The sequence below is a fragment of the Coregonus lavaretus genome (genome assembly GCF_964263955.1).
Source record: "Coregonus lavaretus genome assembly, chromosome: 24".
Lineage (NCBI taxonomy): Eukaryota > Metazoa > Chordata > Actinopteri > Salmoniformes > Salmonidae > Coregonus > Coregonus lavaretus.
Window position 1 is genome coordinate 38,604,599 of NC_140011.1, and position 23,227 is coordinate 38,627,825.

General features: G+C 43.1%; 1 protein-coding gene across 1 annotated transcript in view; it reads left to right on the top strand.

Annotated features, from left to right (window-relative positions):
• Window positions 1-23,227, top strand: part of LOC311099984 (calcium/calmodulin-dependent protein kinase type II subunit alpha-like) — a gene marked incomplete at its 5' end in the record, with an annotated part of 86,811 nt that overhangs the window by 22,496 nt on the left and 41,088 nt on the right. Inside the window, 2 exons of the mRNA XM_084140708.1 lie at window positions 10,728-10,787; window positions 21,883-21,937. Coding sequence (XP_083996834.1) covers window positions 10,728-10,787; window positions 21,883-21,937 — 115 coding nt within the window. The remainder of the gene's footprint in view (window positions 1-10,727; window positions 10,788-21,882; window positions 21,938-23,227) is intronic.

Genomic DNA, 23,227 nt, shown 5'->3' on the forward strand with positions numbered 1-23,227 from the left:
TAACATGTGTAATAGTTAGTATAGAATTGTGTAGTATAGTAAATACTACAGTATTATACACAACAACAAAAAACACTGTAGTAAATACTACAGACATGTCTGCAAAAGCACTACAGTCCGCAAAAACACTATAAAAAAAAAACTATAGTAAATAGTACAGTATTTAATTAGCATATACCCTGCCCATTCCCCTCGCCTATATCCCAATTTAAGTGAGAAACCTACATGCCAAGTATAGACCATATATTGTGTTCCCTATGGTTATAGAAAAGAGCAGAAACACTGAACCATCTCTTCAGAACCCAGTCCTACCTACCTACAGGTTATGGAACATTTGCTCTTTTAGTATTTATCCAGTAGGGTTCCTCAAGGAGAAAGCCTCCACTTCTATGTCAAAGATAATAAAACAAAAACACTACAGTAAACACTACAGTAATGTCCCCAACAACACTACAGTTAATACTACAGTAATGTCCCCAAAAACACTACAGTTAATACTACAGTAATTCAGAGTGGACAAGGTCATCATCAGTGAGAGAGAGGTGATTGTGTACCACAGTCACACACACACCCACTCACTGCCAGTGTGTCGCCATACAGAACACAGCGCCCTGCGGAGTGAAAGCTTCAGAGGCTCTTTTGTATGGCAGCAACTCGCCTCTGAAGTCATCAGGCTGTGGTAGACTGGCTGGGGACAGAAACCCAGCCACGAAGACGAGTGTAATCTGAAAATCTCCCCTGTACATTCCTACAGTACAGCAGGGTAATGGGGTAACATGGTAACAGGGTAACAGCTAGGGCCCAGGTTCACTCAGATAAAACAGGGAGGCAAACTCTGAGCCAGTTTTAGTTAGCTACAATTTAAGCAGAATCCAACTGGTTTGAGTTGTTGGGTCCTCATCCTCTTGTAAAGATGATTTCAATTAGGACAAAAACGGTAAAGTTGACTTTCCAGGTCTTTTGCATCACATTTGTTGAAGTGTTTCTGAATAGCATTAGTCACAGGTGGGAGAGTTGCACAATTGTAAACCTTTTCCCGAGGTGGGAGTTTGTACAATTGTATACCTTCCATTTTGCATTCTTTGTGATACCAAGTCACGTTGTGTCTCGTGTGGTAGACTTCACTGAGAAAGACCGTGATGAATGAAACTTTCTGATGCATTAGTATTAATGAGGTAACAATTCCCGCCTTTTCTTCAGTCTGTTGTGATACAGCCCATGTAACATCCAGCTGGGCTGCTGAAGTAAAGGCTTCTGGGCCAACTGACGGCTCAGGGAAAGACAACATCAACGCTAACATGTTGGCTTAAAATGGGTGTACTGTACTACACTCTTAGAAAAAAAGGTGCTATCTAGAACCTAAAAGGGTTCTTCGGCTGTCCCCATAGGAGAACCCTTTGAAGAACCGTTTTTGGTTCCAGATAGAAGCCTTTTGGTTCCAGGTAGAACAATTTTGGGTTCCATTAAGAAATCTTTCCACAAAGGGTTCTACATGCAACCCAAAGGAGTTCTACCTGGAACCAAAAAGGGTTATCCTATGGGGACAGCCGAAGAACCCTTTTGGAAACCTTTTTCTAAGAGTGTAATATGGCCCTTTCCCACCTGGGCAAAAGGAACACCTACGTGAGAATAGTGTTCTTTGACTACAGCTCAGCGTTCAACACCATGGTGCCCTATAAGCTCATCACTAAACTAAGGACCCTGGGATTAAACACCCCTCAGGGGTGTGTGTTTAGCCCCCTCCTGCACTCCCTGTTCACCCACGACAGCGCGGCAGCACACGACTCCAACACCATCAATAAGGTTGTTGACAACACAATGGTGGTAGGCCTGATCACCGACGACAATGAGACAGCCTACAGGGAGGAGTTCAGAGACCTAGCAGTGTGGTGCCAGGTCAACAACCTCTCCCTCAATGTCAGCAAGACAAAAGAGCTGATCATGGACTACAGGAAATGGAGGGCTGAGCACGCCCCCATTCACATCGTAGTAGAGACGGTCGAGAGCTTTAAGTTCCTCTGTGTCCACATCACTAAGGACCTAGCATGATCCAAACACACCAACACAGTCGTGAAGAGGGCACAACAACACCTCAGGAGACTGAAAAGATTTGGCATGGGTCATCAGATCTTCAAAAAGTTCTACATCTGCACCATCGAGAGCATCTTGACTGGCTGCATCACCACTTATTATGGAAACTGCTCAGCTTCCGACCGCAAGGCGCTACAGAGGGTAATGCGTACGGCCCATTACATCACTGGGTCCGAGCTCCCTGCCATCCAGGACCTCTATACCAGGCGGTGTCAGAGGAAGGTCCTAAAAATTGTCAAAGACTCCAGCCACCCAAGTCACAGTCTGTTCTCTCTGCTACCGTATGGCAAGCGGGTCCTGGAGTGCCAAGTCTGGGACCAAAAGGATCCTGAACAGCTTCTACCCCAAAGCCATAAGACTGCTGAACAGTTAATTAAACGACTACCCGGACTCTCTGCTTTTCACCCTCTACCTACATGTACATAGTACTTCAATCAATCGCCTAACCAAACCAAACCTACATGTACATATTACCTCAATCAATCACCCCAATTACCTCATACCCCAGTACACTGACTCGGAACCGGTACTCCTTGTATAGTGCCTTCGGGAAAGTATTCAGACCCCTTGACTTTTTCCACATTTTGTTAGGTTACAGCCTTATACTAAAATGTATTAAATTGTTTTTTTTCCCTCATCAATTTACACACAATACCCCATAATGACAAAGCAAAAACAGGTTTGTAATATAAGATTTACGTAAGTATTCAGACCCTTTACTCAGTACTTTGTTGAAGCACCTTTTTCAGCGATTACAGCCTCTAGTCTTCTTGGGTATGACGCTACAAGCTTGGCACACCTGTATTTGGGGAGTTTCTCCCATTCTTCTCTGAAGATCCTCTCAAGCTCTGTCAGGTTGGATGGGGAGCGTTGCTGCACAGCTATTTTCAGGTCTCTCCAAAGATGTTAAATCGAGTTCAAGTCCGGGCTGTGGCTGGGCCTCTCAAGGACATTCAGAGACTTGTCCCAAAGCCACTCCTGCGTTGTCTTGGCTGTGTGCTTAGGGTCGTTTTCCTGTTGGAAGGTGAAACTTCGCCCCATTATGAGGTTCTGAGTGCTCTGGTGCAGGTTTTCATCAAGGATCTCTCTGTACTTTGCTCCGTTCATCTTTACCTCGATCCTGACTAGTCTCCCAGTCCCTGCCGCTGAAAAACATCCCCACAGCATGATGCTGCCACCACCATGCTTCACCGTAGGGATGGTGCCAGGTGCCAGAGAATCTTGTTTCTCATGGTCTGAGAATCTTTAGGTGCCTTTTGGCAAACTCCAGGCGCACTGTCATGTGCCCTTTACTGAGGAGTGGCTTCCCTCTGGCCACTCTACCATAAAGGCCTGATTGGTGGAGTGCTGCCAAGATGGTTGTCCTTCTGGAAGGTTCTCCCATCTCCACAGAGGAACTCTAGAGCTCTGTCAGTGTGAGCATCGGGTTCTTGGTCACCTCCCTGACCAAGGCCCTTCTCCCCCAATTGCTCAGTTTGGCCGGGCGGCCAGCTCTAGGACGAGTCTTGGTAGTTCCAAACTTCTTCCATTTAAGAATGATGGAGGCCACTGTGTTCTTGGGGACCTTCAATGCTGCAGAAATGTTTTGGGTACCCTTCCCAAGATCTGTGCCTCGCACAATCCTGTCTCTGAGCTCTACGGACAATTCCTTCGACCTCATAGCTTGGTTTTTGTTCTGACATGCACTGTCAACTGTCGGACCTTATATAGACCACAGGTGGACTCCAATCGAGTTGTAGAAACATCTCAAGGATGATCAATGGAAACAGGATGCACCTGAGCTCAATCTCGAGTCTCAAAGCAAAGGGTCTGAATACTTATGTAAATAATGTATTTCTGTTTTTTATTTCTAATACATTTGCTACAATTTTTACAAATCTGTTTTCGCTTTGTCAAACAGGTTTTTAGAAATTGTAGCAAATGTATTAAAAATAAAAATCAGAAATACATTATTTACATACAGTGAGGGAAAAAAGTATTTGATCCCCTGCTGATTTTGTACGTTTGCCCACTGACAAAGACATGATCAGTCTATAATTTTAATGGTAGGTTTATTTGAACAGTGACAGACAGAATAACAACAAAAAAATCCAGAAAAACGCATGTCAAAAATGTTATAAATTGATTTGCATTTTAATGAGGGAAATAATTATTTGACCCCTTTGCAAAACATGACTTAGTACTTGGTGTCAAAACCCTTGTTGGCAATCACAGAGGTCAGACGTTTCTTGTAGTTGGCCACCAGGTGTGCACACATCTCAGGAGGGATTTTGTTCCACTCCTCTTTGCAGATCTTCTCCAAGTCATTAAGGTTTCGAGGCTGACGTTTGGCAACTCGAAACTTCAGCTCCCTCCACAGATTTTCTATGGGATTAAGGTCTGGAAACTGGCTAGGCCACTCCAGGACCTTAATGTGCTTTCTTGAGCAGGGGGACCTTGCGGGCGCTGCAGGATTTCAGTCCTTCATGGCGTAGTGTGTTACCAATTGTTTTCTTGGTGACTATGGTCCCAGCTGCCTTGAGATCATTGACAATATCCTCCTGTGTAGTTCTGGGCTGATTCCTCGCCGTTCTCATGATCATTGCAAGTCCACGAGGTGAGATCTTGCATGGAGCCCCAGGCTGAGGGAGATTGACAGTTCTTTTGTGTTTCTTCCATTTGCGAATAATCACACCAACTGTTGTCACCTTCTCACCAAGCTGCTTGGCGATGGTCTTGTAGCCCATTCCAGCCTTGTGTAGGTCTACAATCTTGTCCCTGACATCCTTGGAGAGCTCTTTGGTCTTGGCCATGGTGGAGAGTTTGGAATCTGATTGATTGATTGCTTCTGTGGACAGGTGTCTTTTATACAGGTAACAAGCTGAGATTAGGAGCACTCCCTTTAAGAGTGTGCTCCTAATCTCAGCTCGTTACCTGTATAAAAGACACCTGGGAGCCAGAAATCTTTCTGATTGAGAGGGGGTCAAATACTTATTTCCCTCATTAAAATGCAAATCAATTTATAACATTTTTTACATGCGTTTTTCTGGATTATTTTGTTGTTATTCTGTCTCTCACTGTTCAAATAAACCTACCATTAAAAGTATAGACTGATAATTTCTTTGTCAGTGGGCAAACGTACAAAATCAGTAGGGGATCAAATACTTTTTTCCCTCACTGTAAGTATTCAGACCCTTTGCTATGAGACTTGAAATTGAGCTCAGGTGCATCCTGTTTCCATTGATCATCCTTGAGATGTTTCTACAACTTGATTGGAGTCCACCTGTGGTCAATTCAATTGATTCCATTTAAGAATGATGGAGGCCACTGTGTTCTTGGGGACCTTCAATGCTGCAGAAATGTTATGGGGCATTGTGTGTAGATTGCTGAGGATCTAAAATATATTATTTATTTAATCTATTTTAGATTAAGGCTGTAACGTAACAAAATGTGGAAAAAGTCAAGGGGTCTGAATACTTTCCGAAGGCACTGCCTCGCTAATGTTCTTTCATTGTGTCTTTTATTGTTACTATTTTATTTTGATCCTTTTGTTAATTTTCTCACTTTTTAACTGCATTGTTGGGAAAGGGCTAGTAAGTAAGCATTTCACGGTAAAGTCTACACTTGTTGTATTTGGCGCATGTGACAAATAAAAATGTTTGACATTTCCAGAGTCATTTACCGGAGTTATAGCTATTGCCATTCTAACTCAGTTATGCCTCAACCGCTCCTCTTCCAGATAAGCACTACATCATTTAAGGACATTATATACATACTGCCAGTTCTTGTATGATATTTACAATGCCATTTGCTGAGTTTCTATACGTATTGCACGTGTTGTTGTGTATCGTATTGCAGTATCACCATTTCACAACCGTTCTATTGAGAACTACGCTACATATCTCGTCTCTAGCACCGGAGCATTGTGACACTGACGTTGACCACCAGAAGAGTCTGATGGTCCCACCATGGAGAGTCCTCCTCCTACTTTGCTCTCATGTGAAGGGTGAATGGTGACACGTCATTTAAACAACAACAACAACGTGAGGCCAAGTTGGGCTGAAGGTGTAGCCTGATTGGAGGGCCCTCGGAGGACCTGGCGTGGGTCGGCTGACTCACCTGACAGGAACGAGGTGGAGGGAGGGAGAGAGGGGAGGGGTAGGAAGGAGCGACAGTAGAGTAGGGAGGGGGAGGCAAGAGTAAAGGAGGGAGGAAGGTGAGGGGAGGGGGGGGTAGAGAGGGATGGGACAGGAGGGAGGGGAGGGGAGGGAGGAGGAGGGGGAGGGTAGAGAGGGGAGGGGAGAACAGAGGGAGAGATGGGACAGGAGGGAGGGGAGGGGGGGAGGGAGGAGGAGGAGGGGGAGGGTAGAGAGGGGAGGGGAGGGACAGAGGGAGAGCTGGGACAGGAGGGTGGGGAGGGAGGAGGAGGGGGAGGGTAGAGAGGGGAGGGGAGGGACAGAGGGAGAGCTGGGACAGGAGGGTGGGGAGGGAGGAGGAGGGGGAGGGTAGAGAGGGGAGGGACAGAGGGACAGAGGGAGAGATGGGACAGGAGGGAGGGGAGGGGTGAGGAGGGGGAGGGGAGGGACAGAGGGAGGGATGGGACGGGAGGGAGGGGAGGGGAGGGGTAGGGAGGAAGATGTGGAGGGTATGGAAGGGTGGCAAACTCAGCACCTGCAGACTCTCTACCTACCATGCTTCACCATGTTGTGGCCATGCCTCCATACTGCATGGCTGGCTAGGGGTCTGGTAGAGGGGTGTGTTGTGGCCATGCCTCCATACTGCATGGCTGGCTAGGGGTCTGGTAGAGGGGTGTGTTGTGGCCATGCCTCCATACTGCATGGCTGGCTAGGGGTCTGGTAGAGGGGTGTGTTGTCAGCTGGCATGGTAAGTTCTGAGAGGAGGCAGGTTGTTTGGTATTCTGTGTGTGTTCCTGTGTCAGGGTGAGAGAGATTGTAGAGGTGAACCACAGTCAGACAGACAGCTCCCTGTTGGCCTGCGACTGACTGACAGACTACTCCTCAGTGAGCCCAGAAACCCATGCTGCTTCCTGCCTGTTTACTCCATTCTCTATTCCTTAGTTGTTTTCTTTCATTTCAGTGTGTGCCTATTTGTATTCATGTGGCATGTGCTTCTAGGAGAGTACATACTGTGTTTTGTGCAGCACGGTGTAAATTATGCTGTCGTGGGTGTCGAACACAGTGCTTGCAGGGGAGCACACATTGTATGTTGTTGCATGTTTGCATGTGATTTTGATTTTCCCTCAGGTTACAGGTGTGTTTGTGTGCGTGCGTGCGCATTAGATAGAACCCTGGGAGGAAGCAATGAAATCATTAAAAACCTTCAACCAGCTGCCTGCTTGGCCCTCTGCCAGGGGACTCTGCTGAAACCATAGCATTATTTATTGTAAAGAAATATATGCCCTAGCAGCCCACCCTCCCTAGGCTAGTTCTACACTAGAGGAGCTGAATGATAATTCCAACTGTATTCTCCTTTTTTCACCGTGTTGTAGCCTGTTCCATTATATCCTATGGGGTTGGTTGTTAGAGATGGTCTGACTTCAAGTAATTAATGGGGTTAATATGAGCTCCTCATGTGTAAAATCATAGTCAATGTCACAATAATACGAAGCACGTAATGAAGTTACTGTCTTATGAGTTGGTGTGCCTCTGTAAATGGCTATGGCAGACATGGCAGACATTTCTCCTGGAGATAACAGACAGATGCTTTGCTACAAAACGATTTGTTAGGATTTTACATTTACTCCCACATTTTACACGAAGCCTGCCTCTCTACTTGCTATGTAGAGACTGACTGGCTGTCGGGTTGTGGACCCTCAGGTGTAAGGCTCAGGTATAATGGTGAACAGAAGGGATTGCATGGACCAGGGAAAGACATCTGGCGGAGTAGCAGTGGAGGATTATTAGCATTCTGATAATGTACAGCTTGACCAGGAGGAGTAGGGCAGAACATTTAACCCAAATCAGCTATGAGTGAGCTGTTATTTAGATTAAAAAGGCTTCACACCAAAATGTGTTGGCCTACTGGTGCTGGGAAAATCACTCAAGGCATTAAACTATCTAAAAGTGTATTGATTGATTGTCTGTCTAAGTTGAGACGAACTGCCCAGGTCGTCTTCCAGGGTTAGGCCCATGTTCTTCTAGCTACAGGTTAATGTGCATGCTGCATGAGTGCAAATTAAGACCACCAATTGGCATGGTATCTGTGTCAACGTGTTAGTCTACAGTATATCCCTGACAGATCACAAGTTGTTAATCAATGAACGAATACAGTGAGCATCAAGGATACTGTACAAAGTTCCACTGATACAGTGTATTGGACATGCAGTGTAATACATCTAAAAGCCATTTAAGGCTACAGACCTGTGTTTTATTATTGTATTGAAACTCAGAGGGGTCTATTATTCCATGGCTTACTTCCTGTTTGATTGTTATTGTGTGATAAATGATTGGAAAATGGTTTTGTAAGGTTCATCGTAGTCTCACACTCTCCATGTATATTGCCCTTGACTTGTGTTCCGTGCTCAGTGCTGTTGAAGCTTTTATTTGACTTATGCTATACCCCTGTTGGAGGACTTATACGGGGTTACAGCAACTCCATTTGCTGTGATTTTTCCCGCTGTATTTTATTTTTTACTCGTAGCTATATCTTATAATTCTATTCCTGGTATATTCAGCAGGGTTGCTTAGCAACACCATTTTAAAAGTCCAGAGCATGTCTTTGCATGTACATTACAGGGGGATGGCATACAGTACAGGAAGGCTGTAGGGAGGGAGGAGGAGATTGCCACACACTTAAAACGCTGGTACGACGGCAAATATTCTACAAGGAAAGAACAAGATTATATTTGTTTCATTTCTTATCTGTGTAATGGTGCAATGGAGGCTGGTGAGGGGAGGACGGCTCATAATAATGTCTGGAACAGAGCAAATGGAATGGCATCAAACACCTGGAAACCATGTTTTTGATGTATTTGATACCGTTCCACTAATACCGTTCCAGCCATTACCACGAGCCTGTCCTCCCCAATAAAGTGCAACCAACCTCCTGTGTAATGGTGGTATTGCCGAAACAGTACTTACTGATAATGGTAAATTCTGCTGCTACACAGCAAATGGGTTTTTGTGAAGCTGCTGCTCACACAAGCAAAGCCTGGATGATGGAGGAGGCTTGGTTTATCTCATCTCCGATGCAATCATGAACTTGATCAAGGGGCAATGGCTTTTTACTGTAAAACTGATACATCCCTCATGATTGGTGAAGGAGATTGAGCTGTACAGATTGAGCAGACAGTGAAGGAGTGTATGAAGAGAGGGACAGATATTGGTCCTCTGTAGCTCAATTGGTAGAGCATGGCGCTTGTAATGCCAGGGTAGTGGGTTCGATCCCCGGGACCACCCATACGTAAAAATGCGCACATGACTGTAAGTCGCTTTGGATAAAAGCGTCTGCTAAATGGCATATTATTATTATTATTATATTAGGAGGAAAAAGGGGTAGCTCATTAATAATGCAGAAAGCCCTCCGCTCTCGGCCAGAAAGAGAGCATTTATTTGGCAAAGCGGCATTGTTATCTCGCTGACTGCCCGCCCCCTCACTTCCATTAGTGGGGAGAGTGGCTCCTGTCAATGTGACCTCTCTCACCTACCATCATCCTCTTCTTCACTCCCTTCCTACCACCCACCATCACCCCTCCCTCCCACCATCACCCCTCCCTCCCTCCCTCCCTCCCTCTCACCTACCACCTCATTATACAGCCCTCCACCATTACCAGCACTGTTAACCATCAGCATCTACCATATTTTAGCTTTCATATCATAACATCAACATTGGTATTGAGATACTGTACAGGTATCATAGTAGAGATGTGTAATACCAGTATGCTAATGCACCACATTCCACAGTCAATGCAGGTCTGTTAGGTGAGCGAGGGATACGGGGATGTTCACAATGCCCTTAGAGTAAGGACAGTATAAATCTGCTGGCTTGTGGGCAGTGAATCAACCCCTTAAAGTCTAGGCCCTAATACTGCAATATCTACTAAACTAACATATTTCATTGTTTTAAGATGGTTATAAAATTGATAATTTAGCCATTTGATTTAGAATTTTAGGACCCCTGTAGGTATGAAAAAATATATATATTTGAAAATGATTTGATGAAACATTGAATTTGGCCTTTGCTGCTATAGCCAATAGAAACACATTGAATAACACATTTGTACATGGCATAACACAGTCAAAAAATTAATCATAAGGAATAAGGTTTTTAAGTGTCGTTTTGAATGGTCATCCAATTCAGAATTCCAATTCGGAAACTCTGGCATCTTTCTAGAGCTATCTCAATTTGATCACTCTGTTGTCACAGAGGATTTTCCTGCACAGCAGCAAATGCAAATTGTAGTGTATTCAAGGTTTAAAAAGGCTTCTGAAGTTTGTAATTTCCACTTTAAAATGTGCCCTAACGAAAAATGCATCAACCCCTACAAAAATGTCCATGAATTATAATCCACATAATAATTCACATTTCCTGTTGCTGCAGGATTATTTTCCTGCTGTGAGAAGCAGGGTCAAATTAAGATAGCACACCTGTAATGTTTCCTGCATCATGAACCTGTCTGTCTGTGTGTTTGGTTTCAGATCACCAGAAGCTGGACAGAGAGGCCAGGATCTGCCGACTGCTGAAACACTCCAACATCGGTGAGTTCTGTAGCAGACCGATCAGATCATGCAGGCTTCCTCATCCTACTTCCCACTCTTTCAGTGTATCTCAAAAAGTACCATGATCCTTAAAGATGTTGTTACGAACCCCGTGGCTTTAAACGTCTAGGGTGGATGGACATGAGACCCGTAACATAATTCATGCAAATTATAAGCGTGACATGGAACAGTGAGAACAAAAACTACACGACATAAACTACCGTCAAACATAAAAGGTTTATTTTTGAACACACGGTAAAGGTTTGGGAAAAAGGGCTGAGCAGGACCCAAGGAATGAAACAATAATGTTAAAAAAAATAAACTGATCTTGCCTGCCTCAAGAACCGCTAAGCTACTGCTAACCATACAAAAATTACAGTGGGTGGTCCGCTCAGGTCTAACTAGTGTTTTTAGACAATGTTCTTCCTACGGGTAATGTATGCCCAAGAGCAACTTGCTTAAATCCCAATTTTCCCAGAAACACACAACATAGTTACCATACAGAGTAACCAGCAAATGAGTGAGTACACAAAAAACAGGACACCACAGTATCCATACTCACATACGAAAATAGTATTTTCCAACAAACACAACTGACTGGCTTTTAAAACAATGGGAGGTGTAAGTGAAAAACCAGAAACAGGTGGTGCAATGCAGAGGAATGTCTACTGATTGGTCCACCTCAGCAATCAGCAGACAACCGGATGTCGGACAGGTGGGACACCCCAACGACCACCAATCAGGAACACAAAGACCACCTGTGATAGGGCGGCAGGTAGCTTAGTGGGTAAGAGCGTTGTGCCAGTAACCGAAAGGTTGCTGGTTCTAATCCCAGAGCCGACTAGGTGAAAAATCTGTCGATGTGCCCTTAAGCAAGGCACTTAACCCTAATTGCTGATGTAAGTCGCTCTGGATAAGAGCGTCTGCTAAATGACGTAAATGTAAATTAGGGCAGAAGGAGAGGAAAAACACAAAAACACACACAGGATACCTGTATCCGTAACAGATGTATTCTATTTCTTTTTGATTCTTCTGCCTCATTGATTGGCTTGATTCCACAATGTCAGTTTTCCTATGTGTCACATTACATATATTATTTCACACTACCTATGAAGTAGTTCAGATTGGGACGCTTCAGAAAGATACGTCACTAGCCATTGGTCAGATTCTGTTGAGAGCATAGTAAACTTACAGTTCACTAAAGTACAGTATTGATGTCATTTGCCTCCATTGAGCTGAATCATGCACCCAGTGAAAGTGCAACAGTCATTCAGAGAGACAGAAAGCTAGCTGGTTGTTGTGTTTCCTGTGTGTACAGCTGGCACCGTCAGACCACGGTGTGTAATTTACTGATTAACACTCACTAACTGTAAGTCGCGTCTGCTAAATGACTAAAATGTAAATGTAAATGTAACAGGCTAAGAAGCACTTTTCTACATTTCTTAGCCCCACTCGTGTTTAATAATGCATCCCGCTCGCTGCCATAGACAAGATCAGCTGCATTATTAATCCGAAGATATTTTCATCCGTGTTTGAAATGTGAGGGAGAGAGAGAGAGAGAGAATTAGAGAGAGAATTAGAGAGAGAGAGAGAGAGAGAGAGAGAGAGAGAGAGAGAGAGAGAGAGAGAGAGAGAGAGAGAGAGAGAGAGAGAGAGAGAGAGAGAGAGAGAGAGAGAGAGAGAGAGAGAGAGAGAGAGAGAGAGAGAGAGAGAGAGAGAGAGAGAGGCTCTACTGTATGTCTAACCCATTGATGCCCTCAGGTCAGTTTGGACGCTGCTTTGTGATCTGTCAGGGATAGAGAGAGGATATAGAGAGGATATAGAGAGAGGATATAGAGAGGATATGGAGAGGATATAGAGAGGATATATAGAGAGGATACAGAGAGAGGAGAGAGGATATAGAGAGGATATAGAGAGAGGATATAGAGAGAGGATATAGAGAGAGGATATAGAGAGAGGATATAGAGAGAGGATATAGAGAGGATATAGAGAGGATATAGAGAGAGGATATAGAGAGAGGATATAGAGAGGATATAGAGAGGATATAGAGAGGATATAGAGAGAGGATATAGAGAGAGGATATAGAGAGGATATAGAGAGGATATAGAGAGGATATAGAGAGAGGATAGAGGTCCTCTGTAGCTCAGCTGGTAGAGCACGGCGCTTGTAACGCCAAGGTAGTGGGTTCGAACCCCGGGACCACCCATACACAAAAATGTATGCACGCATGACTGTAAGTCGCTTTGGATAAAAGCGTCTGCTAAATGGCATATTATTATTATATTATTATATAGAGAGAGGATATAGAGAGGATATAGAGAGAGGATAGAGAGAGGATATATAGAGAGGATATAGAGAGAGGATATAGCGAGGATATAGAGAGGATATAGAGAGAGGATAGAGAGGATATAGAGAGAGGATATAGAGAGAGGATATAGCGAGGATATAGAGAGAGGATAGAGAGAGGATATAGAGAGAGATATAGAGAGAGGATAGAGGTCCTCTGTAGCTCAGCTGGTAGAGCACGGCGCTTGTAATGCCAAGGTAGTGGGTTCGAACCCCGGGACCACCCATACACAAAAATGTATGCACGCATGACTGTAAGTCGCTTTGGATAAAAGCGTCTGCTAAATGGCATATTATTATTATATTATTATATAGAGAGAGGATATAGAGAGAGGATATAGAGAGGATATAGAGAGAGGATAGAGAGAGGATATAGAGAGAGGATATAGAGAGAGGATATATAGAGAGGATATAGAGAGAGGATATAGAGAGAGGATAGAGAGAGGATATAGAGAGGATATAGAGAGGATATAGATAGAGAGGATATAGATAGAGAGGATAGAGAGAGAGGATATAGAGAGGATATAGAGAGAGGATAGAGAGAGAGGAGGATATAGAGAGGATATAGAGAGAGGATATAGAGAGGGGATATAGAGAGAGGATATATAGAGAGGATATAGAGAGAGGATATAGAGAGGATATAGAGAGAGGATAGAGAGAGGATATAGAGAGGATATAGAGAGAGGATAGAGAGGATATAGAGAGAGGATAGAGAGGATAGAGAGAGAGGATATAGAGAGGATATAGAGAGAGGATATAGAGAGGATATAGAGAGAGGATATAGAGGATAGAGAGAGGATATAGAGAGAGGATATAGAGAGAGGATATAGAGAGGATATAGAGAGAATATAGAGAGAGGATATAGAGAGGATATAAAGAGGATATAGAGAGGATATAAAGAGGATATAGAGAGAGGATATAGAGAGGATATAGAGAGAGGATAGAGAGGATATAGAGAGAATATAGAGAGGATGTAGAGAGGATATAGAGAGGATATAGAGAGAGGATATAGAGAGAGGATATAGAGAGAGGATATAGAGAGGATATATGAGGATATAGAGAGAGGATATAGAGAGAGGATATAGAGAGGATATAGAGAGAGGAAAGAGAGAGAGGATATAGAGAGGATATAGAGAGAGGATATAGAGAGGATATAGAGAGAGGATATATAGAGAGGATATAGAGAGGATATAGAGAGGATATATAGAGAGGATATAGAGGATATAGAGAGGTTATAGAGAGAGGATATAGAGAGGATATAGAGAGAGGATAGAGAGGATATAGAGAGGATATAGAGAGAGGATATAGAGAGGATATAGAGAGAGGATATAGAGAGGATATAGAGAGGTTATAGAGAGAGGATATAGAGAGGATATGGAGAGGATATAGAGAGAGGATATAGAGAGAGGATATAGAGAGAGGATATAGAGAGAGGATATAGAGAGGATATAGAGAGGATATAGAGAGAGGATAGAGAGGATATAGAGAGGATATAGAGAGAGGATATAGAGAGGATATAGAGAGGATATAGAGAGGATATAGAGAGAGGATATAGAGAGAGGATATAGAGAGGATATAGAGAGAGGATATAGAGAGGATATAGAGAGAGGATAGAGAGAGGATATAGAGAGGATATAGAGAGGATATAGAGAGAGGATAGAGAGAGGATAGAGAGAGGATATAGAGAGAGGATATAGAGAGGATATAGAGAGGGGGCTTTCTTTTCAAATCAGCTGGATGCATTGAGACTCACTGCTCTCATCCAGCTTTCTCTATCCCTGATTCTAACCTGCAGCCATCTGTTCTCCTATATCCACTATGCTGATTGAGACTGTGCAAAGCGACAGTTAGATCCTCAGCCTTGAGAGTGAAAACTCTGATTCGTTTTGTTTATCGGCACAGTCTTTACATGGCAGCCTTCCTCTGCAGTAACTGGGGGGGGCGTTATTCGTCAACGAGCCAAAGTCCACCAACATACAGTGCATTCAGAAGCTATTCAGACCACTTGACTTTTTCCACATTTTGTTACGTCACAGCCTTATTCTCAAATGGACTACACACAATACCCCATAATGACAAAGCAATTATTTTTTGTGCAAATATATTAAAACATTTAAAAACTGCAATTTTACATAAGTATGCAGACCCTTTACTCAGTACTTTCTTGAAGCAATTAGGATTACAGCCTCGAGTCCTCTTGGGTATGACGTTACAAGCTTGGCACACCTGTATTTGGGGAGTTTCTCCCGTTCTTCTCTGCAGATCCTCTCAAGCTCTGTCAGGTTGGATGGGGAGCGTCGCTGCACAGCTATTTTCATGTCTCTCCAGAGATGTTGCGGTGACCATATTACCGCCACACCGGCGGTCACGAGTCATGAAGGCAGTCAAATTCCACTTGATTGTTTATTCACGGTAATTAGGCTTCTCCAAGCTCTGATGCTGCTGATGGTCATTAGTAGTCTACCAAACTTGCTAACTGCCTGGTACTCAGCACTCTATTGTCCCTCTAATCACTCTGACATCAATGCAAATGTATTAGAAAATCTAATCAAACACTTAATGAGAGCCCATTGCAATTGCGGGAGAAAACAGAGTGATGGCCGCTATTAAAAAGAGGAGGATCCCATCAGCTTTCTATACACTAGGTCTACTATATTTATTTCTCAACTTTCCTAATATTAAAATCATCCCGTTGTCCTTGGGTCAAAATGACCTGCCACTGTGTTGTACCAACTTTTATTTTATTTTTATATTTTTTGGATCATTTGTGAGAAGGAGGCAGAAAGTCTCACTGTCTCCTTCTCACAAATGATCCCCAATTTACAACAGGAGTATAGCCTACCTGGCTGGCATGAAAATAAACCACGGGGAAAAGCATCCTCCATTCGCTATTTAAGTGCATAGATAACATGTATTTTTCCCGCTGCCCCTGTTTCGATACAGATGCATGATAATGGTACGTTCTAAATCAAAACAAATGTCACATATATTATTTCGTATATGTAAAGACAAGATTAAATCAAGAAAAGTCTGATGGGTGACAATTTTAGCCTATCACTTGTGAATTATATATTATCACGTTCGAATGATGCCCAGCTGTCACGCCCTGATCGAGAGAACTCTTGTTGGTTGGTCAGGGTGTGAATTTCTATGTTATTATATTCTAGGTTTAGGATCTAGAACATGTATTTCTATGTTTGGCCGGGTGTGATTCCCAATCAGAGGCAGCTGTCGCTCGTTGTCTCTGATTGGGGATCATACTCAGGTAGCCCATTGCCTACTGTGTATTGTGGGATCTTGTTCCTGTTAGGCTGGTATTTGTATAGCCTTTTGGACTTCACGTTACGTTGTTTCTTGTTTTGTTGAATGTTTATTTAGTTAATAAACGTACGCTTTTCACGCTGCACCTTGGTCCGACCCGTCTCTCAACGTTCGTGACACCAGCATAAAAAACAATGCCTTTTTTTTGCGACTTTTTTTGAATCATAGTCGCACACCTCATGTAGCCTAGCCTCATAGGCCTATATGTTTTGATTAGGTTTGTATGAAAACTAAAGTGGCCAAATAACTTCTTAAAATTAACCACATGAATCCACTTTACAAGGGGCGTAGAGCCTAAATGGCATATATAAGCAGCGCCTGAGTTTCAAGTTTGGGGAAGGTAATTTTCACCATAAAAAGGCACCTTTATAATAAAAGCATTACATAGATTTGCGGTCACTTTTGATAATGGTGTTTTCCGCTAATGGAACATTCCCGCTTATAGCCTACTACCATGTGCGCATTGCTGCGCTTATAATGTGAAGAAATAGCCTAATAGTTTATTAACATTTTAAGCTAAACGTTCTGATGTGTTGCGTCAGCCACATTGCATAAATACGTTTTTTTGATGCTAGTGGTTGTATTAATTTGGGATCTATCGCATCCCACAACTCTCCCAGACTATGTTTGGAATATTTATTTCTCACACAGAATAGAATAGGTTGACTTTCGTACTATGGGGGATAGTAGATTGACATAGGCTACTGCTTTTGCTGTTCGTTAGGCCTACTCATCTTGTTGGCTGACGAAAATTAAATGTGGACAAGTTCTTCCAATATCTTCAATATGCATCTCCGAATTGGATAAGGACGCGCGCAGTTGCGTCCCAGATGTGTCTGTCTTAATTTGTAGCCTGTGAGAAAGTCCCAATCACGTGACAGAGAGCCATGTGAGTGAGAGGGCTTCCGATTGCGCAGCACACTCAGAGAGAAGGGAAAAGAGAAGACATTTTTTTAGGGTGCATTACGGCTACAAAGGGGATGCCACCGCGAAATTCGAGGCATTATCAAGTACTTGTCAAATTGTGAACGAGAGACTGATGAAGTGTGTACAGCCTGCACAAAAAACAAAGCAGAGCTCATGGCTTTCAAGCGACTTTTTTCAAATCATTAGAATCTCATCATGCAGCCTAACAATGTATTAAAAATCAAAACATATAGCCCAACATTTGTAGAACAACTAAAGTAACATTAATACCTCTAAATTCGTTGTCCTGTTGGAAGGTGAATCTTCGCCCCAGTCTGAGGTTCTGAGTGCTCTGGAGCAGGTTTTCATCAAGGATCTCTCTGTACTTTGCTCTGTTCATCTTTCCCTCGATCCTGACTAGTCTCCCAGTCCCTGCCACTGAAAAACATCCCCACAGCATGATGCTGCCACCACCGTGCTTCACCGTAGGGATGGTGCCAGGTTTCCTCCAGACATGACAATGTAATACATTTTAGAATACATTTCCAAAAACCAGTTTTTGCTTTGTCATTATGGGGTATTGTGTGTAGATTGATGAGGGAAAAAAACGATTTAATAAATTTTAGAAAAAGGCTGTAACGGAACAAAATGTGGAAAAGGGGAAGGGGTCTGAATACTTTCCGAATGCACTGTATATAAATTCCAGTCGTACTTTTTCAAAAGCCCTTTCAAAGTCAGCTATGAATACCAGGCCTGGTTTCCCAGATTCTTCGAGGTGTTCTATTGTTTCCAGTACTTGTCTTATATTATCTCCAATGTATCATCCATGTAAACAACATGTCTGATTAGGGTGAATAATATCCGACAATTCCTTTTTAATTCTATGCCCTATGCATTTTGCTAGAATTTTTGCATCACAACACTGAAGTGTAAGGGGCCTCCAATTTTTTTAATGGACTAGATCTTTATATTTACCACCTGGGTCCTGTTTCAGTAATAATGAAATTAGACCTTCTTGTTGAGTATCTGATAATCTACAATTTTTATAGGAGTGGTTAAAAATGCTATTAACGGTCCTCTGAAGGTTTGGTATACCTAAATTGGTATGCCATCCAGCCCTGGACTTTAATTGCGTCAAGAAGTTCCTCCTTTGTAATTTGGCTTTCACATTAGTCTTTATGTACAGTGAGGGAAGAAATTATTTGATCCCCTGCTGATTTTGTACGTTTGCCCACTGACAAAGAAATGATCAGTCTATAATTTTAATGGTATGTTTATTTGAACAGTGAGAGACAGAATAACAACAACAAAATCCAGAAAAATGCATGTACAATTTTTTATAAATTGATTTGCATTTTAATGAGGGAAATAAGTATTTGACCCCTCTGCAAAACATGACTTAGTACTTGGTGGCAAAAACCTTGTTGGCAATCACAGAGGTCAGACGTTTCTTGTAGTTGGCCACCAGGTTTGCACACATCTCAGGAGGGATTTTGTTCCACTCCTCTTTGCAGATCTTCTCCAAGTCATTAAGGTTTCGAGGCTGACGCTTTGCAACTCCAACCTTCAGCTCCCTCCACATATTTTCTATGGGATTAAGGTCTGGAGACTGGCTAGGCCACTCCAGGACCTTAATGTGCTTCTTCTTGAGCCACTCCTTTGTTGCCTTGGCCGTGTGTTTTGGGTCATTGTCATGCTGGAATACTCATCCACGACCCATTTTCAATGCCCTGGCTGAGGGAAGGAGGTTCTCACCCAAGATTTGACGGTACATGGCCCCGTCCATCGTCCCTTTGATGCGGTGAAGTTGTCCTGTCCCCTTAGCAGAAAAAAACACCCCCAAAGCATAATGTTTCCACCTCCATGTTTGACGGTGGGGATGGTGTTCTTGGGGTCATAGGCAGCATTCCTCCTCCTCCTAACACGGCGAGTTGAGTTGATGCCAAAGAGCTCGATTTTGGTCTCATCTGACCACAACACTTTCACCCAAGTTCTACTCAGAATCATTCAGATGTTCATTGGCAAACTTCAGACGGCCCTGTATATGTGCTTTCTTGAGCAGGGGGACCTTGCGGGCACTGCAGGATTTCAGTCCTTCACGGCGTAGTGTGTTACCAATTGTTTTCTTGGTGACTATGGTCCCAGCTGCCTTGAGATCATTGACAAGATCCTCCCGTGTAGTTCTGGGCTGATTCCTCACCGTTCTCATGATCATTGCAACTCCACAAGGTGAGATCTTGCATGGAGCCCCAGGCCGAGGGAGATTGACAGTTCTTATGTGTTTCTTCCATTTGCGAATAATCGCACCAACTGTTGTCACCTTCTCACCAAGCTGCTTGGTGATGGTCTTGCAGCCCATTCCAGCCTTGTGTAGGTCTACAATCTTGTCCCTGACATCCTTGGAGAGCTCTTTGGTCTTGGCCATGGTGGAGAGTTTGGAATCTGATTGATTGATTGCTTCTGTGGACAGGTGTCTTTTATACAGGTAACAAGCTGAGATTAGGAGCACTCCCTTTAAGAGTGTGCTCCTAATCTCAGCTCGTTACCTGTATAAAAGACACCTGGGAGCCAGAAATCTTTCTGATTGAGAGGGGGTCAAATACCTATTTCCCTCATTAAAATGCAAATCAATTTATAACATTTTTGACATGCGTTTTTCTGGATTTTTTTGTTGTTATTCTGTCTCTCACTGTTCAAATAAACCTACCATTAAAATTATAGACGGATAATTTCTTTGTCAGTGGGCAAACGTACAAAATCAGCAGGGGATCAAATACTTTTTTCCCTCACTGTACAGCTGTTCATTTTACATTATTCAAACATTACGTTGTCATATTGCTTTGTGGGAGAGACAAAGGAGCCATCACATCCCTATTCAGTTAGACACATCTCTATTCAGTTAGACACATCTCTATTCAGTTAGACATCGCTATTCAGTTAGACACATCTCTATTCAGTTAGACACATCTCTATTCAGTTAGACACATCTCTATTCAGTTAGACATCGCTATTCAGTTAGACACATCTCTATTCAGTTAGACACATCCCTATTCAGTTAGACACATCCCCTATTCAATTAGACACATCCCTATTCAGTTAGACCCATCCCTATTCAGGTAGACACATCCCTATTCAGTTAGACACATCTCTATTCAGTTAGACACATCTCTATTTAGTTAGACACATCTCTATTTAGTTAGACACATCCCTATTCAGTTAGACACATCTCTATTCAATTAGACACATCCCTTATTCAGTTAGACACATCCCTATTCAGTTAGACACATCTCTATTCAGTTAGCCACATCTCTATTCAGCTAGACATGTCCCTATTCAGCTAGACATGTCCCTATTCAGTTTGCGTTTCCTGTAGGAATTCCTCAGACAGATGGTTGACAACAGCCTAGACAAGTGATTGGTAAATGAAAGGTTCTTAAAGAGTCTGGGGTCAAAGGTTTCCATTAAAAAGTGATACTCTTTAGTGACTTAGCCTAGTCGCAACCCATAACAAAGGGACTGGAGTATCCCCTTGGCTGATAGGGAAAGCCTTGCCAAGGGAAATCATCACAGCCAGTCACAGACCAAAAGCACCATCAGTAACACCAGATTGGCCTTTTCCTCTGGTAGATCCTCTCTGGCAGCCTGGGTACCTGTCTGTTTATCTCCAAGGAGTGGCAAGGAGTGGAATGCTAACCAGACTGGTACCCAGACTACCTCTCTGCACACTCATTCAAAACGCAGCTCAGGATCACAAGGCTATCATACTGATGGGGATATCACTACTTCCATGACCTTAGCTTTTTGGGAAAAGTTGAGGAGAATTACCTGAGTGTGCTGTTTCAGGCTTATGTAATGGGGAGACGGTTGCTATGCATTGAGGTTGGCAGGTGAAGGTATCTAAACTGCAGTATTCCTCTTTCTCATTTCTGTCTTGGCACCCACACACAAACACAAACACACACGTCCTCTCAGTACATACACTCCCACACACAAACACAAACACACACGTGTCCTCTCCTCTCAGTACATACACTCCCACACACATGCACACAGAGCAGTATTACACACTGCCTGCTGGGAGAGGGAGGGGTAGAGGAGGGGAGGGTGGTGATGGGCACTGGTGAGTAGAACAATCCAACAGAAAGAGAGCGAGAGGGCGGGAGGGAGAGAGTGAGAGAGAGAGAAAGAGTATATACTCTTCTCTCCATCATGGAGATAACATAACAACAGCAACAGAACACCACAAGCACTACCCAAGCTTGACTTACGTAGTTAATGAACATTGTGCACCATCACTTCAATTACCTCTACCTATAATCCAGACCTAGATATTCTTGAAAAACAGATATTTGGGGGATTGTGAGACACTGTGATTTGAAGTGGACTGGGTGTTTGAGATATGTGTGATTTAGACATTTTAAGGTCACTGACTGTGCATTCCATGTTGGAAATATTAGAGCTTTCAGTCCCAGCACTTCACTTAAAAACATGTTTACTTCCTTTCTCTCTTTTCTCTATCCAGTGCGTCTCCATGACAGCATCTCAGAGGAAGGGCATCACTACCTGATCTTTGACCTGTGAGTAATGCAATGCAGTGAATCTATTTCCTGCACTATTCATGTCCTCACACACACAGTGGGAATGATTGACATTAATGACACAATAATTCTTCCAGGCTGAGAGGTGGCTTGATGTGAGTCCTAATCACACTCGGCACAACAGCCTGTATGAGACAGAACCACAGTAAATGCATATCTACCACTGAGCTAGGCAGTGTGCAGAGGTCCTGATTTCAATAAGTAAATTTCCTCAGTAAGCTATACACCAGGGGTCCCTAACTATATTCAGCCACGGGCTGAGAGGATGGTTGGGGGGCCGGAACATATACACTACCAGTCAAAAGTTTGGACACACCTACTCATTCCAGGGGTTTTCTTTATTTTTACTATTTTCTACATTGTAGAATAATAGTGAAGACATCAAAACTATGAAATAACACACATGGAATCATGTAGTAACCAAAAAAGTGTTCAACAAATAAAAGATTCTTCAAAGTAGCCACCTTTTGCCTTGATGACAGCTTTCCACACTCTTGGCAATCTCTCAACCAGCTTCATGAGGTAATTACCTGGAATGCATTTCAATTAACAGGTGTGCCTTGTTAAAAGTTAATTTGTGGAATTTATTTCCTTCTTGGCGTTTGAGCCAATCAGTTGTGTTGTGACAAGTTAGGGGTGGTATACAGAAGATAGCCCTATTTGGCCCAAGTCCATATTATGGCAAGAACAACTCAAATAAGCTAAGAGAAATGACAGTCCATCATCACTTTAAGACATGGTCAGTCAATTTTGGAAAATGTCAAGAACTTTTAAAGTTTCTTCAAGTGCAGTCGCAAGAACCATCAAGCGCTATGATGAAACTGGCTCTCATGAGGACCGCCACAGGAATGGAAGACCCAGAATTACCTCTGCTGCAGTGGATAAATTCATTAGAGTTAACTGCACCTCAGATTGCAGCCCAAATAAATGCTTCACAGAGTTCAAGTAACAGACAAATCTCAACATCAACTGTTCAGAGGAGACTGCGTGAATCAGGCTTTCATGGTCGAATTGCTGCAAAGAAACCACTACTAAAGGACACCAATAAGACGAAGAGACCTGCTTGGGCCAAGAAACATGAGCAATGGACATTAGACTGATGGAAATCTGTCCTTTGGTCTGATGAGTCCAAATTTGAGATTTTTGGTTCCAACCGCCGTGTCTTTGTGAAAAGCAGAGTAGGTGAACGGATGATCTCCGCATGTGTGGTTCCCACCATGAAGCATGGAGGAGGAGGTGTGATGGTGTGGGGATGCTTTGCTTGTGACA